The sequence below is a fragment of the Ornithorhynchus anatinus genome, chromosome 11 (genome assembly GCF_004115215.2).
Source record: "Ornithorhynchus anatinus isolate Pmale09 chromosome 11, mOrnAna1.pri.v4, whole genome shotgun sequence".
In the NCBI taxonomy this organism is placed as follows: domain Eukaryota; kingdom Metazoa; phylum Chordata; class Mammalia; order Monotremata; family Ornithorhynchidae; genus Ornithorhynchus; species Ornithorhynchus anatinus.
This window is the reverse complement of record NC_041738.1, coordinates 12,902,133-12,914,779: the sequence shown is the minus strand read 5'-3', so window position 1 is coordinate 12,914,779 and position 12,647 is coordinate 12,902,133. Positions and strand designations below refer to the sequence as shown.

Below are 12,647 nucleotides of genomic sequence, written 5' to 3'. Positions count from 1 at the left end.
ATTAGTCAGGGGCCAGATTAGCAAAGCTCAAGCCAGAACGGGATTGTAGAAAACACAGGCCTGCACAGCAACCGCAGATCCTTCCACCCCTCCCCGGCTGGGCAGCAGGCGGGGGCCGAGGACGGGGCCGCCGGCCGCAGGCGAGGGCAAGCGGAGAGGGACGTCGTCAAGAGACGGAGGCTCCCCGCTTGCTCTTTTGCCTCGGCCTCTCCCGTGCCTCTCGATGGGGAGCCGTCGCCCCCGAGCCAGTTCCCCTAGGGAGGAAAGGCTGCAGAGCCAGGTTAAGGGGGCGAGGGAAATCGTGGGCCGGCCTAGAGGACCGCGGCCTGGGGAGCTGTGAGGAACTGGCAAGGCAGCGTTACCCTTGCAGACTTGCAGGGCGGACTGGAGACGTCCCGGAGGGCTAGGATCGGGCAGAGTCTCGGCCACTCTGCCCCCCGGGGAGGGGCCCTGGTCTGTCCAAGCCGGTTCTTGTGGCAGCGGGAACTGGAAATTACCTCGGACGGATCCTTCCCCACCTGCAGCCACCAAATGGCCAAGTGGGGATTGTGACCAGTAAGTCACGCCGGACCAGTTCTCTCCCGGGGTGCACCGCACACAGGCAAGACCGCCAGGAGAGGTTCGGATTCCTCCCTTCCCTGCCTCCTTGCCGTAGGACCGGGGAAACACGGTCTTGACCACGCTCCAGGGCCACATCCCCGACGGTAAGCTCGTTGTGGGAAGGGAAATTGCCTGTTTATTGTTGTATTGTACTCTCCCAAGTTTTTAGTCCAGAAAGTGCTCAGTAAATACGATTGAATGAATGTGACTTGCTCGAGGACCCAAAGTGAACCTCAGAAACTGAGCGGCGAAAGAAGCGGAGATGGCTGCCAGGTCCAACTGATTGAAAAGGAGCATGACCTAAGGGATAGAGCATGGGCCTGGGAGTGAGGAGGATCTGCCTTCTAATCCCACCTCCACCACTTTTCTGCTGTGTGACTTTGGGCAAGTCACTTCACTTCTCTGTGCCTCAGTTCCCTCATCTGTAAAATAGGGATTCAGACTGTGAGCCCCATGTGGGGCGTGGACTGTAGTCAACCTGATTACCTTGTATCTACCCCAGCGCTTAGAAAGGTGCTTGACACAAAATAAGCACTTAACAGGTACCATCATCGTCATTATTATTGTTATTTCGATCACTCAGTGGAGGAGCACTAGCTAGCGATTCGTTTTCTCTTGTACTAGGGGAGAGTAAAATATGAACAGAATTAGCAGGCACGTTCCCTGCTCATAATCAGCCTACAGTCTACAGGGGCCCTTGAGTCAGGCAAGAGAGAGTTCGGGTGGACAGGAGGAAGACCGTGAGGCTGGTAGAGGTCTGCATTAGATTACCACAGCGGGAGGGATTCCATCCCGGGAAACCTTCGGAAAAATCCAGACGTCCCCGAGCCGGGCAGTTGAGGCGACCTCGGCCTGGGGACGGGGGCGAATGGACCGGATGACTCCTTGTGGTTTCATCCGCCCGGTGACTCTCCGGGCATCCAAGTAGGGTGGGACCCTAGGGTACTCCACGGCACAGACAATAAATCTGGGAACTCCAGGCCTTAACAAGTGGACTCCCCAGGCCTCGAAGGACGGGTGATGTCTTGAGCAGCCGTCCCGAACCCCGGGGATTTTCCGTTAGTCTGAGTCCGAGGTGTCCACAAGCGGCTTTGGCTCTGAACATTTGAGCCGGTGGTTCTGCGAAAATGGGCCGGTGTTGGTGGGGTGACTCCTCGCTCCCCGAATCTCACGGCCAGAGGAGCTGACCCTGATTCATAGAGCGATGTCCATGTCACCGGCATGGGGGATAATGTGTCGGCAGGAGAGTCCGTAGACAGGAATTTGGGGTTCTGAACTCCGGGGATGGGATTTTAATTTTTTTTCTCTTTCCCTTTCCTCGGCAAGCGAGGGATGCCCGCTGCTGGAGCAGCTAAACATTTCCTGGTGTGACCAAGTGACCAAGGATGGCATTCAGGCGCTGGTGAGAGGCTGCGGGGGACTGAAAGCCTTATTCCTTAAAGGCTGCACCCAGGTAACCTAGAGCAGGGGGCACCGAGGCAGCGCATCCCTCTGGAAAGAGAGCGCTTCCACCCCACCGTTTCCTGTCCCGGTCAGGCTCAAGGGGATGGGAGAGAAGGGCAATCTCGGGGTTTTCTCCTTGGAGATGAAGGCTGTTAAAGGGATCGGCGTCTGACGAACCGTCTCCAAACCGGGGGCAGGATGGCTTTTCTTTAGGCAGTTACGCTGAGTGGTCCTGTGGGCCAAAGCCCATCTAGGCAGGTTCTCCCCTACTGGGCCCAACCAGCCACCCTTTAACTCCTCTGAGTCCTCCCCGGGTGGCTCCTGCCCTTCAGAGCGATTCCTTTTCTCTCCGCCAGCCGCAGTCCAAGCCCCGCCCGCGGCCCAACCCCGGTCGCTTGGGAGGGGGCTGTTTGCCCAGGGGTCGGTGCGGGGGCCGGGGCGGGTCGGGAATGGGAGGGCCCGGATGCCCGGAGTCACTTCTCAGGATGCCAGTTGCCTCCAAACAACAGCTTGAGCTTCTGGTTATTTATGGAGACCTGAAAAATATTGATTGGAATCCATCCTTGTCATCAATAGCTGGCCATCTGTTCCCAATCCTGGCAGGCTTGGCAGCGATCTTTTCAACGGCAGAACCCCCTCCCCCCACCCAACGTTTCCCTCCCTCACCCACGCTCGCACACACAAAAAAACACACATACCAGCTTCCTTTTTCAGCTCCAAAAGTTTTGTTTCTCGAGAGGACTTCCGTCTTCGCGTATTCTCCGCAAAATCCAGGAGCAGCATGGAGCTGACTGGTCCCCTCTAGACTGTAAGCTCATTGTGGGCAGGAAATGTGCCTGTTTATTGTTGTATTAGGTCTCCCAAGTGCTTAGTATAGTGCTCTGCACACAGTAAGCCCTCAATAAATATGATTGACTGCTCGTCTCGGCTCAGCTCTCAGCGGGCTGGGAATCAGGACATGGACTTGACCTGGTCGTGGTGGGAAAGGGAAGAAAAAAAGCGCCTCGGTGTGTGTCTGTCCAGGATGGCATGAGGTGGAAAAAGCGATTCCATGCGGGGAGCCTCCTTTATTCAATCAATCGGTCAGTCAATCGGTGGTATTTATTGAGAGCTTGCTATGCTCGGAGCACTGTACCGAACGCTTGATTAGTACAGCCTGGCCTAGTAGATAGAGCACGGGCATAGGAGTCACAGGATCATGGGTTCTAATCCCGGCTCCACCACTTGTCTGCTGTGTGACCACGGGCAAGTCACTTCACTCCTCTGTGCCTCAGTTATCTGTAAAATGGGGATGGAGACTGTAAGTCCCACATGGGACGGGGACTGTTTCCATCTCGATTTGCTTGTATCCACCCCAGTGCTTAGTACAGTGCCTGGCACAATGTTAGCACTTAACACCATCATTATCATTATTATTATGGGTTCCAATCCCAGCTCTGCCACTCGTTTGCTCTGTGGCCTTGGTCAAGTCACTTAACCTCGCTGTACCTGAGTTTCTTCATCTGTAAATTGGGGATTAAGACTGCGAACCCTGTGTGGGACAGGGACTGGGTCCAGCCCAGTTGTCTCGTATCTACCCCAGTGCTTAAAAACAGTGCTTGGCGCATAGTAAGCGCTTAACAAATACCGTCGTCATTATTAGTACCAGAGGAAAGAGTGGCCCCGGGGAGCTCCCAGCCATGTCGATTTGAGGCCGTCACCGTCAAGCCTCTGTGGGGCTTGGCGAGACCCCTGTCAGAAAGCGGAGGCTCCAGTGTTTTGCTTTTCTCCTCAGCTCGAAGACGAAGCTCTCCGGTTCATCGGCGCTCACTGTCCCGAGCTGGTGACTTTGAACCTGCAGACCTGCTTAGTAAGTAGCGGTTTTTCCGCCTGCGCTTTGTTGGGGTCTGCAGAGGGAGCAGTTCACCCGAGGGCCATTTCATCAAGCACGGATCGAGTCCCCTGCCCCGCTCCAGTCCTCTGCTCACACACACACTCCCCCAACCACCCCACCCCGTGGCGAGTCGGGTGAGAAAGCATCTTGTCCGGCTGGGCCGGACAAACCTTCCCGGGGGCCTGCGGGGCTAACTCACCGACCCGGATGCTAGCGGGAGTGGTGGTCTGCCCGGGAGAGGAGCCTCTCGTGCCAAGAAGGGAAGTCGTCGGCTCTTCTTGGGGGCGGGGGCTACGAGGCAGGAGTCGGGGATTGGGCCTCTCCGTGCAGGTCATTGTGAGCGGGCGAGCCATCCCTCATTCCTGCTGCTTCTTGAGGAGGGCCAACCCGCGGGACTCCCGGCGGGCCCGACGACTTTGGCTTAGCAGGCACTAGGGACACCCCGCCGGGGTCAACCTCAACCCCACAGCAGTGCTCCCCAAAGTGGGTGTCCAAGGAAGGTTGATTTCCTCTGTAGTAAAGGAATCTACAGGCTTCACGGGCGTGTGAGGCCCCTAAACCATCAGCGAGCTGTCACTCCTCTGCTGCCTCGCTCACGCCCCAGCACTGAGAGCCTGCCTGGCCTCTGAACACGAGCATCCTAATCTTGACAACTCGTTTCTTTACTGACATCTTGAGCCTTTCTCCGGGGGCCTGGGGAAGCCCTTTCTGTTGCTTCTCCCAGAGACGATCATCTGGTTCCCCGGCTCCTCCCGGTCCCGGCTCCTGACTGTGGACCGACCTCCTCGAGCTCCCCCAGGTGTTAGCAGGGGCTTTTCTGGGGTCTTCGGGGTAGGCGTCAGAGTCTTTAGGTGGCCGGGGTAAAGTTCATCAATGTTCATCTCTCTAATGCCCCTTCAGGCAGAGGGCTGCCCCATCGCCCTCAACACTCAGGCGTACGTGAGTACTCGCACGTGAACGCTCACACATTTGCTCGTCCTCATCCTGAGCCACCTACCAGACTCTGTTGGATGGAAGGCCTCGGCCGCTCGGCTCCCCTGGCCTCTCTCTCAACAAAATCCACCGTTCAACCGGCCCTCCGATCGAAGACGTGCCCCTTTTTCTCCTCTCCTAAATCTCTCCATCCTTCTCTCTCTTCCCCCAGCTTCCTTCCCTCCTCCGCACGTCACCGTTATCCCCACCCCCATCACCACCACCCTCCACCTGGGAGGGCTAAGCCCCGGCTCAGGGGCCCCGGGCTTGCCACCAGCCACCAAGTCAGTGGTCTTGCCCCTCCGCCCTTTCCAGAGCAGAGGAAGTTAGACCCAGACTTTGGCCGCTCCGACCCGGCCCCGCCACCGGGCAACCGTCATTAGACACTCGGCCACCACCAGGTCGTGTGGAGAAGGTTTGTTTGGAGACAAACCAGAAGGAGTTTGAAGAGCCGATTTAGTTTCACGTCGGGAGAAACGTTGCAGTCGCCTACCCGGGCCGATCCGCTTTCCCAGCCGGGAAGCGCTCGCGTGGAACTTGTCCCTCGAGGACCACTAGAAGGGATCGTCATAGCGACAGCATCCTCGTCCTCGTAGCCCAGCCCTGCTCGACCCTCAGGCACCGGCCGTCCCCAACCGACGCAGAGGGATAACTGGGTGTCATTTGGGGTCCACCCCCCCACCTTTATGTCCGGGGATTCCCAAATGGCTTCCATCCGGTTGAACCACGGATAAGAAATGTGCAAGCAGCTTCCCCACCCGTGACACACGTGTGCGCGCACACACACACTCCTTGACTAGAAGAAAAATCAGCATTTGAGTAGATTTCACCTTTGAGGTAAAAGCTTTCCTGGTTCCCCAGCCCTCCCTTATGAGTTTCTTGTTCTCCTCTGCCCCTCCCTCGTGGGTTTTGACCGGCGCGGGGCAAACGGTAGTGTAGACTGGTCACGCGGCTGTCCTCGGGTCCTCAAAAATTCAGCTTGGTCTCAAATTTGCCGTGGCCCCACCCACGTTCACCAGACTCCTCTCTCCCCCTCCTCCCAGACGTTCCCCAACTCAGTTCACCCACTCCCGACTCAGGAGACCGAGGACACAAGCAGGCTACTCGTGAAGGTTCTGGGGTCTCCGTCCTCCAGCAGAGTTTAAAGAGAGCGGGGACACCAGTCTGTCGTGGCTACCTTGAGATCTAATGATCTCTAGTCGCCCCTCACAGTGGTAAAACTTGAGGATTCTGGGATTCGCCTGTGGAGAGCAGTCTCAAGAGTCCCCCCCACAAGCACGCAGATTTTTCAGAAGAACGGACTGGCGAAGCAGAGATTCGGTTCGCTTGGTCGGGGCCCGCCGTCTGATTTCCATTAGTCCCGCTACCGGATCTCTTTTAGGCCGTGGGCCCTGGGCTGTGGTTCATGGCCACAGTTGCCTGCGTTTTCCCCACCCTCCACCCCACCCTCCTTCCCGAGATGACTAATTTTGGGTCTGTTTTGATTTTTACTTCCAGCAAATCACAGACGACGGTCTCATCACGATATGCAGGGGCTGCCACAAGCTGCAGTCCTTGTGTGCCTCGGGCTGCTCCAATATTACGGACGCCATCTTGAACGCCCTAGGGCAGAACTGTCCCCGCCTCAGGTGAGGGCGCCCCCGAGAGACCCCCTCCCCTCCGTCCACCACCGGCTGGGAAGAGGGTTGGGGAAGCACGGGGGTGGTCCCGCCTCCCCACCGTGGAGGGGTCCAGAAGCAATATGGTCCTCTCTAGACCCCCCACCCATCTACTTGGTACTCCATTTGGAATCCATCGAGTGGATCAGGAGCATCTCCAAGGGAGCCCTCCTTTCCTTTTCCAGACGTGTTTTGGAGGGCGTTGAATTTGGCCTGGCAGAGAGATGCTGACTCTTCCACACTAGGTGACCCAGCTCAGATCTCTTGAACGTGAATTTATCCAAAGGCCTCTTGGACCTGCCGAGATTTGCCCCTTCCGTATTCTTACGCCCGCCCTCGGCAAGGAAGCGTGGGAGCCCTTCTACCCACTCTGTTTTGCCATTCTCTCCCAAGTGCTTAGTACGATACTAGGCCCACTGTAAGGGCTCAATAAATACCACCGGTTGATTGTTTTAAACCTAAGTAGCTTCCCGGATGGTGATGCCGGGTGGAAAAGCCACCGGGCTTTAGGTCTGAAAGTGTGATCCCCATGTTTTTTGCTTCATCTGATAAATTGGGGGCGGGTAAAGGGCCCACATAAGTTTAAATTTTGTGTCTCTCTGGTAAGGACAGAGGGCCAGCGCAGTGCAGATTCAAATAGGCATTGTGTTTGAGAAGGGAAGGCTACTTTGTGGGGACAGAGCTGCTAGATCAATTTAACCCCAGGCATCCCTCAAGAAGCAGCGTAGCATAGTGAAGTTAGAGAAGTAGTGTGTCATAGTGGATGGAGCACGGGCCTGGGAGTCAGAGGACCTGGGTTCTAATCCTGGCTCCACCACTTGTCTGATGTGTGACCTGGGGCAAGTCGTTTCACTTCTCTGGGCCTCAGTTACCTTATCTGTAAAATGGGGATTAAGACTGTGAGCCCCATGCGGGACAGGGTCTGTGTCTGACCCGATTCGCTTGTATCCACCCCAGGGGTTAGTACAGTGCGTGGTACATAGTAAGCGCTTAATAAATACCATCACTGCTATTATTATTTTTACCTACCCCAGTGCTTAGAACAGTCCCTGGTACATAGTAAACACTTAACAAATGCCTTTTTTTTCCGAAAAATCACTTTACCCTTGTTGGCCACAGTTTCCTCAACTGTAAAATGAGAAGAATAATATCCACTTCACCCTCTCTCACGGGGACGTTTTCAGGGATAAAATGGGGTAATTGATGTGAAAACACTTGGTAAAACAAAAAAGCGCTCTTCAAAAAACTATACGATTATTCTAAGGAGGGAGGGAAGGGAAAAAGGCCTTTGCCATAGAGTGGCAGAGGAGTGGAGGCAGGCCCACGCCATTCCCCAGAATGTTCTGTTTTCCAGGAGCAGGATATTCCCTCTGGGGTCGGCGATGTAGCACGGGGAAAGCTGTAATAGTCGGCAGTTGTGGCCTTAACCGAAACCAGCTGCTGGATGAATCTTTCGGGGGTTTTCCCTAGACTGTAAGCTCCTTGTGGGCAGGGAATGTGTCTGTCTACTCTGTTATAGTGTACTCTCCACACAGTAAGCAGTTAATAAATACCATTGATTGATTTTTTTTTAATGGTATTTGTTAAATGCTTACTATGTGCCAGGCGCTGTACATGGGTAGATTCAAATTAAATCAGGTTGGGGACAGTCCCTGTCCCACATAGGGCTCACAGTCTTAATCCCCATTTTACAGATGAGGAAACAGAGGCCCAGAGAAGTTAAGTGACGTGGCCCAAGGTCACAGAGCAGACAAGAGGTGGAGCTGGGATTAGAACTCAGGTCCTTCTGACTCCCAGTCCTGTGCTCCATCCATCAAGCCACCCTACTTCACTCCGATTGATTTTCCTTGAAATCACCGTGATTCTAGTGAGAGCCGTGGGACCTCTTGTAGGGTGACTGAGAGTGGGCGAAAGTGTCAATTTGCAGACATTTTTGATGCTTTCACTGCCCTTAAGTAGTATTCAGCTTGAGGGCTACTTGAGGGCTTCTCCTGTGGCTGGTGCTGCTTTTGTTCCTAGAAGCGCTGTGACTTGTCAGTCTAAAAAATGCTTTGTAGGCCGGAACCTGCGTTTCAGCCTCGCTTTCTCCTCCCATTCTCGGTACAGAATATTGGAAGTCGCGAGGTGTTCTCAGCTGACAGACGTGGGCTTCACCACTCTGGCCAGGGTGAGTAGCCGCTTATTTGGGGGCCCGACCTTAGAAGGAAAGGCGTGGGAGGCAGGGAGCGGAAGAGACCGAAAACTGCCCCCGATGCTCACTGACTCCCGTCGTGAGACCCTCCCGTCACAGAGGCGAGAAGCTCGGAAAGGACAGCGAGCAGGGCAGAGAGCTTGGGAGGCAAGGACGCGGTCGGCTGTTGGCCGGGAATCTCAGGCAGTGATCGATCGGACTGTGTAATCAATCAGGGATTTCAGGCAGTGGTCAGGCAGACTGTCAGGACCACGGGCCTCTTTGTTTTTCTGAGGGAAGAGGAAATGACTTTTCCCGTGTGGAAAATGGGGAGGTTCGGTGGGCTTTCCGGGGCATTGGGCAGGTTCGGCGGCTTTAGGGCCAAGCTGTCTCTGATGGGAGCGGAGGAATGTGAGGAAGTTCACCTGCTTCCAAACAGACCTTCTTTCATGGGGGACCCTCAGCTTCTTCTGAACAGAACTTTGTTCGAGGAGGACCTGGCGCTTGCCCACCTCCAGCGAAACTGAGTGTAGAAAATGCTGGGGTTGAAAGGACCCGGTAGCTCGAGTCTCTGGTGCTTGCAGTAGCCAGAAGAACAGAGCTTCTAACCTTTGCCTCGAGGGTTCGGTCTTCCCGATCCTCCGAAGTCTCAGTCTGGGAGTTTGCGGTTGGCAGGGGCAGCGGGAGGCTCCGGGAGGCTGGTCGCACCGTCGGACCGTGGCCCGGACGGGTCACGCCAACCAGGCTGGCCGCCCTGAGGTGCAGCGGCCTCCCTGTGACATTCCGTTTCCCCTGTCGCAGAACTGCCACGAGCTCGAGAAGATGGACCTGGAAGAGTGTGTTCAGGTGAGAAAAGCAAAGTCCCTCTGGTCCCGGGGAGATTTTATTGGGAAAGTTAGGGCCATGGAAAGGCCTGTTTGAACGGGAACCCCGGGAAGCAGGAGGCCTTGTTGAAAAGATTTTCTTTTTGTTTTTAAATGGAGATTCCGTCTCATGGTTACCACCCCCGCTCAGGTTCCTCTGCCTCTGATACCCAAGGCACCTCTGCCCTCTGGGACTAAGAAGCAGACTTTGTACTCTTTCCCTGGGCCAGGCCCCAACTGGCAGATTAAGTGGCCACCCCGCTGGAGGCCTCGGGGAGGAGACGACGGAGTCGCCCCCCCCCACTAGCAGTTCCTTCGGAGGGACCAAGAGTCCACTCTTAAGTATCTGCCGGGGCCTTCAGGACCCCAACTCAAAAGGCCAGCAGCCCGCGGTTCTCTCGGAGGCAAAAATGGTTCCCTACGGTCTGTTCCCTGCATCCGTCCCTTTCTGACATCTGCAGTGAGTGGTCCATCATAAGCCGCAGTCGCGTCTCTCGAACCACCCCAGAGAAGGCCCTTGAGTGGACGGTCTTGGCTTAAGCCGAGGGGAGAGCTCCACACTGGGGAAATGGCAGCGCAGGTGGCTCGGACCTCAGGGTCCTCAAGCTTAGAGGAGATCGTAATCTCGCAGCGGGTGTTAAAGGTTCTTCCCTGCCCGCTCGCAGTTGGGGTCAAGTCTCACCGGGTCTTGCGGGCAGCCCCAGCCCCAGCCATGCGAATAATAATTTTTGTACTTGTTAAGTGCTTACTGTGTGCCAAGTACTGTTCTAAGCACTGGGGCAGATTCAAGGTAATCAAGTTGGACAGGGTCCCTGCCCACACGAGGCTCACAGTCTGTGAGTAGGAGGGAGTAGGATTAATCCCCATTTTACAGATGAGGAAACGGAGGCTCAGAGAATTCACTTGCCCAAGGTCACACAGCAGAGGCAGGATTAGAACCCAAGTTCTCTGACTCCCAGGCCCGTGCTCATTCCATTGGGCGACACTGCTTCTACAAGCCCGGGCAACCGCAGGTGGGCACCCTCTCTCGGGGACAGGGAGGCCCGGATGGCTCTTACCGGGCACCCCCGCAGCCCGGGCGAGGCAGCTGAGATGCCGGCCTCTCGGGCCTGCATCCTTCTCTTTCCAGATAACGGACAGCACGTTAATCCAGCTCTCTATCCACTGTCCACGACTCCAAGTGTTGGTGAGTTGACCTGCCCGGAGCTTCCCAGTTGTCGCTTCCCCGAGGTCCGGGCCGGGGCCGCCTTCCATGCTCCTCCCTCTCCCCTTCCCTCCCTCCTCCCCTTCCCTCCCTCCTCCGCCAGCTCGACCAACCCTTGCCTCGTGCCACGTTGGTGGTGAGCATAGCTGCCTTCCAGGCAGTTGACCCGGGTTTAATTCCTGGCCAACTCAGATACATTTTTCCCGCTAGACTAGAGGCTTGTTGTGGGCAGGGACTGTGTCTATTGTGTTATACTCTCCCAAGCGCTTAGTACAGTGCTCTGCACACACAGTAAGTGCTCAATAAATACGAATGACTGACAGGGATAGCTCCCTGGCTCGCCACCTTGCAGAGGAGCGGAAAAGGGCCCGACTGAAAGGAGACCCTCCGGTAGACACCGACGGAGTCTGCTCTTTCCCGAGCGAGACTGTCAGCATGGAAAAGCTGGGGATTCCCACTCCTCCTGGAATGGCGTCTAAGGCTTCCAAGGTCCCAAGACGGAGGCGGGCGGAAAACATGGCCAATGCCTCAGCCCCGGGGCCGGCTCTCCCACACGACAGTCAAGTGGAGCCGCCCGGCGAGACCCCCCGGGCTCTGCTTCCTCCACACTCGGAGGGCATCGCGGCTGGCTGGGTAGAGGTCGGTCGATCAGTCGATGGTGTTTATTGAGCACTTACCTTGCGGGGGGGGCACCGTACGAAGCGCTTGGAGAGTACAATGTAACAGACGTATTCCCTGCCCACAACAAGCTTACGGTCTAGAGGATCCAGCCTGGCCTTGGAGGACCGCCGACGCCCCGGGCCCGAAGTCGGGGGCGGGTCCCCCGCTCCCTGGATGGGCATTTTGGGGGACAAAAGCAACTGCTCACGTTGAGAAGCGGGAGCTGGGCAGAGGAGGAGAGGATGCCCGTGGCTCCTACGGGGGAAACCCGGCCGTTGGCGAAACTGGGGAAATCCCGTCAGCGGCCCGATGGGGCGAGAGACTTGGGGGTGCAGAGCAACAGCATTATCGGTAAATATTCTGGAGGCCTCCACGGGTTTTGGGCTGGGTGCTTCTTTCTATTTCCAAATTTAGTCTGCTTCCACAACGGGCTCGGGTCAGAGAAAGTCCTGGCCTGAGACCTTTTGGAGAAAAAGAGCACCTGGAAGAAGCATTCTCGTGCCGGCAGTTGGCATCACTGTGCCCTCAAGGGGGGCCAGAGGGATCTGTCAACCCTCCCAAAGCCCCCCCTCCTTTCTTTACTCTTCCCCCCTCCTCCCGCCCCGGACCCCTGCCGGTTTGGCTGCAGAGTCTGTCACACTGTGAGCTGATCACGGACGACGGGATCCGTCACCTGGGCAACGGGGCCTGCGCCCACGACCAGCTGGAGGTGATCGAGCTGGACAACTGCCCGCTGATCACGGACGCCTCCCTGGAGCACCTGAAGAGCTGCCACAGCCTCGAGCGGATAGAGCTGTATGACTGTCAGCAGATCACCCGGGCCGGGATCAAGAGACTCAGGGTAAAGGCCGGCCCCGAACCGTCCCCCCACCACCCCCCCCAGTGCCGGCTGGAGGTCGTCGTCTCCGCGGGCTCGGGCACCTGAGGCGGAGAGGGAGTGGGGGGAGATGCCGGGGACCCCGGAGCTCCCCACACTAGACCAGTCGCTCCTGAGACGCGGACAGTCAGTCGTCCCCGCCTTGTAGGCCAGGAGAGATGCCCCGGGCTGGGATTAAGCTCCAGGTTGGCCTGGACCCTGTTTTCTTGGCTCGGGTTAGAGCCCTTGGCCTTCCCAGGAAGCTGACATTCCCACCGCTGGGGCTGGGAGCCAGGGCCCTTCCGCTTGCCACGTCCAGAGCCACAGAGCTGGCGGTAATGGATCAAT

At 56.7% G+C, this 12,647-nt stretch overlaps 1 protein-coding gene across 5 annotated transcripts in view; it reads left to right on the top strand.

Moving 5' to 3' along the window:
- The window catches only part of FBXL20 (F-box and leucine rich repeat protein 20), a 79,549-nt gene that overhangs the window by 65,580 nt on the left and 1,322 nt on the right, over window positions 1–12,647 (top strand). For all 5 annotated transcript variants that reach the window (XM_029074386.2, XM_029074388.2, XM_029074387.2 and 2 more), the window contains exons 8-14: window positions 1,927–2,053; window positions 3,818–3,892; window positions 6,386–6,516; window positions 8,653–8,713; window positions 9,518–9,562; window positions 10,709–10,765; window positions 12,072–12,284. In XM_029074386.2, the coding sequence (XP_028930219.1) occupies window positions 1,927–2,053; window positions 3,818–3,892; window positions 6,386–6,516; window positions 8,653–8,713; window positions 9,518–9,562; window positions 10,709–10,765; window positions 12,072–12,284 (709 nt within the window). The remainder of the gene's footprint in view (window positions 1–1,926; window positions 2,054–3,817; window positions 3,893–6,385; window positions 6,517–8,652; window positions 8,714–9,517; window positions 9,563–10,708; window positions 10,766–12,071; window positions 12,285–12,647) is intronic.